The sequence below is a fragment of the Limulus polyphemus genome, unplaced genomic scaffold (genome assembly GCF_000517525.1).
Source record: "Limulus polyphemus unplaced genomic scaffold, Limulus_polyphemus-2.1.2 Scaffold5836, whole genome shotgun sequence".
NCBI lineage: Eukaryota > Metazoa > Arthropoda > Merostomata > Xiphosura > Limulidae > Limulus > Limulus polyphemus.
The window spans coordinates 21128-25811 of NW_013671446.1; the positions used below are offsets into that span (position 1 = coordinate 21128).

General features: G+C 31.8%; 1 protein-coding gene across 1 annotated transcript in view; it reads left to right on the forward strand.

The window, feature by feature from the left end:
* LOC106473041 (heat shock 70 kDa protein 4L-like) overlaps positions 1-4684 on the forward strand; it is a 25136-nt gene that overhangs the window by 5204 nt on the left and 15248 nt on the right. The window contains exons 4-6 of the mRNA XM_013933721.2: positions 169-293; positions 829-1073; positions 2193-2269. Coding sequence (XP_013789175.1) covers positions 169-293; positions 829-1073; positions 2193-2269 — 447 coding nt within the window. The remainder of the gene's footprint in view (positions 1-168; positions 294-828; positions 1074-2192; positions 2270-4684) is intronic.

Below are 4684 nucleotides of genomic sequence, written 5' to 3' on the forward strand. Positions count from 1 at the left end.
AACGATTTTCTGTGTTTATATTTGCAGGAGAAAATGACACATTTAAATATCTCTGTTAGTATGAGATAGATAATTAACAAGTGTTGGTAATAATTTTGAATTATCTTTAACCTTTAAATAGGCTATAGTTCTTGAAAGTAGTAAAAACTTTTAATTTTTTTTATTTAGTTGCTTTGAATTACGGTTTCTACAAGGCTGACTTAGAAGATAAAGCAAAGAACGTTGTGTTTGTAGACATTGGTCATTCAGCTACTCAAGTATCGGCTTGTGCTTTTACTAAAGGTCAACTTAAGGTAAGGTCTTTCTAAATGTGAGGTAAAAGTATCAATCTTTTGTTTTTAATAAGCAGGATTTATTAATTATTGATACATCTGTTGAAAAAGATGGAAAACCTGAGTTTTCTGTCAACAAGATAGAAAAAAGTTGTGTATTTTATTGTTTTGAATTTGGCAGGAAAATATTTTTTCTCTCACGTAAAACACTCTCTGGTTCAAGACCCATGATGTTGCTACAATTTAATCCTTAAATAGACAAAATATGAATTTTATTGTCTGAGGGAAACTGAAATGGACACCTGTTAATCAATTTTGAAGGATATAATAAAAGAAATTCTTCACACAACACTTGTGTGTTTACCAACTTATTTTTACCATCGAGTATGTATAGTAGGCTTGTAAGAAGAAAATTAAGACACCAATGTTTTTCTTGTCAGTTGATTAATCCCTTCCGTTGAATGTACATATTATTGGTATGAATTTATATTATTTTGGTCAAAGCAACTATCTCCGGTCACAAGACAGTACTGATTTATAATTGAATACTCTTCAGATGCTAGCTGCCACATGGGATACGAGTGTAGGAGGTAGAGACTTTGACAACGTGTTGGTTCGACACTTTGCCGAAGAATTCTGTACCAAGTACAAGATTAACACCATGTCCAGCAGGAAAGCTGTTATGAGGCTTCTGACTGAGAGTGAGAAGCTCAAGAAACAGATGAGTGTGAATCCGCACGAACTACCACTAAACATTGAATGTTTTATGGAAGACAAGGATGTTGTTTCAAAGATGACAAGGTCAGTTTATTGTGACCTTTTCTGTCCTTTTTTATGGAATTGTTAAAATCAATGTGTACCTCATCAAGAGACTGTGTGTCTAAACATCGTAGATAGCGTAGAGATTTTAAGATGCAAAGATTTTTAAGAAACATATTTCTACTGATTATTATGATTTATACCCTAAAAATACCAAGTTTAAATAAGATTTTGTTACTCTTTCAGAAAATCTGTGCTACAGAAGTTTTTATGGTAATGTACAGTTATCTTTTTTAGACTTAGTTTTGCATGACTTGATGGTTTTCTGAGTCTTGAAACAAATTAAACTATTGAAATGCAGTGGGTAAGACTGAGTCATGATGGCAGACTTGTTCATTCTATGACTAATATTTTGAACTAAATCGATGCTAAAATGATGCTTTACTAACTTAGTTTTCTTATTTGTTACTGGTGTTGTTTTCTGTGTCTGGAACACGAGAATGGCATCTCAACTATTTCACTATTTAAGCCTTGTGTTTTGTCTTGTTGTGTTTTAGATCTTCCTGTTCAGCTTTCTATGAATTCTTCTTCTTTCAAAAGTCAAAAAGCCTATAGTTTTAATGAAACAAATGAGTGTAAAAGTTTAACATGATAATGCTGGTCATGTTAGTACATGTTAAAATATTCATGAATGATAATTAATATTGGAACGTTTTTTTGGACATGTTATCATAAAGAAATGTTCCATTCATTGTAAGTACAAAACTATAAAATCATTTCTTAACTTTAAGTAGTGATTATTTATATTTAGTCATATTTTATACATGTTAGTTTGACTAGGAACACAATTCTAGGTTGTGTTCACTGTTTGTTGTTACTTTGGCTGTGAACACAATTCTAGGTTGTGTTCACTGTTTGTTGTTACTTTGGCTGTGAACACAAGTCTAGGTTATGTTCACTGTTTGTTGTTACTTTGACTGAACACAATTCTAGGTTGTGTTCACTGTTTGTTGTTACTTTGGCTGTGAACACAATTCTAGGTTGTGTTCACTGTTTGTTGTTACATTGACTGAACACAATTCTAGGTTGTGTTCACTGTTTGTTGTTACATTGACTGTGAACACAATTCTAGGTTGTGCTATTTATTGTTTGTTCACACAGAAACACCTTTGAAGAACTGACTGCAGATCTACTAGCAAGGTTGGAGGAAACAATGAAACAAGTTTTACAAGAGGCCAGTAAGTTTAACATTAATTGTTTTTACATAGATTCACTCTTAATGTTACAGCATAAATGATATTATCATAGTCTATTTTTTATTGTCATACTTTCAACAGAGTAAAACACTGTTATATTGTGTCTTATATTCCATTTAGTTACTGTTTATTTATATTTTAATTATTTTTATTTGTTGTTTGTGATTTTTGTATGTGTAAAATATTCAGTTATAATCTTATTGGTAATAATAACCAACAGTAGTATTTTATTTATGTTGTTTATTACACGGTGTGATGATCTGAGTTTAATTTGTATGTCTTTGTTGTTTTTTTTAACTACTGCTTTTTGAACATCTGAGAAGTGTTTATAATTTACAAAACAGGACGTGAAGTTTAAGTACAGAGAAAATTTGCTCCTACAACTGTACATTGTAAAATATTTAGTGATGTCACTGTAATTTATCATGCGTTAATCATATGGTTAGAGTATGTAGTTCGGTGTGAAACATGGGCTTTGAAATGATCATTAGTTGGCATAAAGCCAGTGGTTTCTAATGTTTAAACAGTGGTTATCAAGAAGACTGTCTGTTTATTTATTTTAATTTATCATGCGTTAATCATATGGTTAGAGTATGTAGTTCGGTGTGAAACACGGGCTTTGAAATGATCATTAGTTGGCATAAAGCCAGTGGTTTCTAATGTTTAAACAGTGGTTATCAAGAAGACTCTCTGTTTATTTATTGTAATTTATCATGCGTTAATCATATGGTTAGAGTATGTAGTTCGGTGTGAAACACGGGCTTTGAAATGATCATTAGTTGGCATAAAGCCAGTGGTTTCTAATGTTTAAACAGTGGTTATCAAGAAGACTCTCTGTTTATCTATTGTAATTTATCATGCGTTAATCATAGGGTTAGAGTATGTAGTTCGGTGTGAAACACGGGCTTTGAAATGATCATTAGTTGGTATAAAGCCAGTGGTTTCTAATGTTTAAACAGTGGTTATCAAGAAGACTCTGTTTATTTATTGCCAGTTGATAATCCAGCCATGATTATAATAATCACACCAGTTCTAAATGATAGCCATAATTATTAAAAGATAAAAGTGACTGCAAGGTAAAATTGATTCAATTGGTAAACCTTTTTGATATTATTCTCATGTGTTCCAGTCTCTGGGTTTGGAGTATAAGTGAAAACAGCACATACAAGCAGTGTTGTAGTCTTTCTTGTCATTTTATATTAGGAAATGTAATTATTATCACAAGCATTAAAATAAAAATTTGATGGAATATATAAAAAAACACATCAAAAATGTAATGCTTCCTAGAAATTCATGTTATTTGACTAGTTATATCTGCCAGCAGCAAACAACTTGTGAACCCCCCCTTGATCCAGCATGGCTGTCAATATCTGCCAGCAGCACACAACTTGCGAACCCCCTTGATCCAGCATGTCTGTCAATATCTGCCAGCAGCACACAACTTGTGTACCCCCTCCCCCTTGATCCAGCATGGCTGTCAATATCTACCAGCAGCACACCACTTGTGTACCCCCTCCCCCTTGATCCAGCATGGCTGTCATTTTTGCACTTAACTTTTAATTCTCAGCACGGGCTAGGTCCCTGGGACTGACCTTGTAAACCATTTTGTGCTTGTTCTAGTTTTCATGCTATAACATTTAAATTAGTAAGTGTATGTTCATGAAATTTGGCAGATTATCAGTAATCATTACAAGGCTTTCATATGCAAAATATCAGATTTTTTTTATTAAGTTTTAAGGTTTTTTAAGCAGTGTTTTCTCATGCCTTTTTTATTTTTGTATGTTGCCTATCCAACATGTAAAGTGATTTTCATTTTAAGATTAAAAATACTTTTATACATCAGAAAATGTTCAAGTTTCACATGCGAAATCTTTATAACTTCCAGACAGTTATCAAACACTTCTTTAGAAAAAACTTTATATTTTATCTGTTATTTTCACTAATGAATCTCTGTACAGGTTCAGTCAAGTTGACCAATCTCGTAACCACCAAAAAAAATTAGGAAATAAATATAAATTATGCTTTGTTTGTTCTAGAATGACTACAATTTATAACATGAAAACACAAATGTTTAGACTAAATAGCTTAAATCTCATAACAGTATACATGTGTATATATATATATTTATTGTTTGTATTATATTGACATTTCAGCCATGCCTGTCTAACAATACAGAAGTTACAATGATGAGGCGCACGTGCACTCGTGTTACCATATCCAATGATATAAAACTGACCGTTAGTCTTTACAAAGTGACCTGTCTTGACTAGTGTTTTGTAAAATACAGTCACATTTGAATTATTATACATTATGTATGTATATAGATTATTACTATTTATAAATAAGTTCTTAAACTTATTTTTCATAAAACACAGAACAGTAAATAAAGAAGTAAAG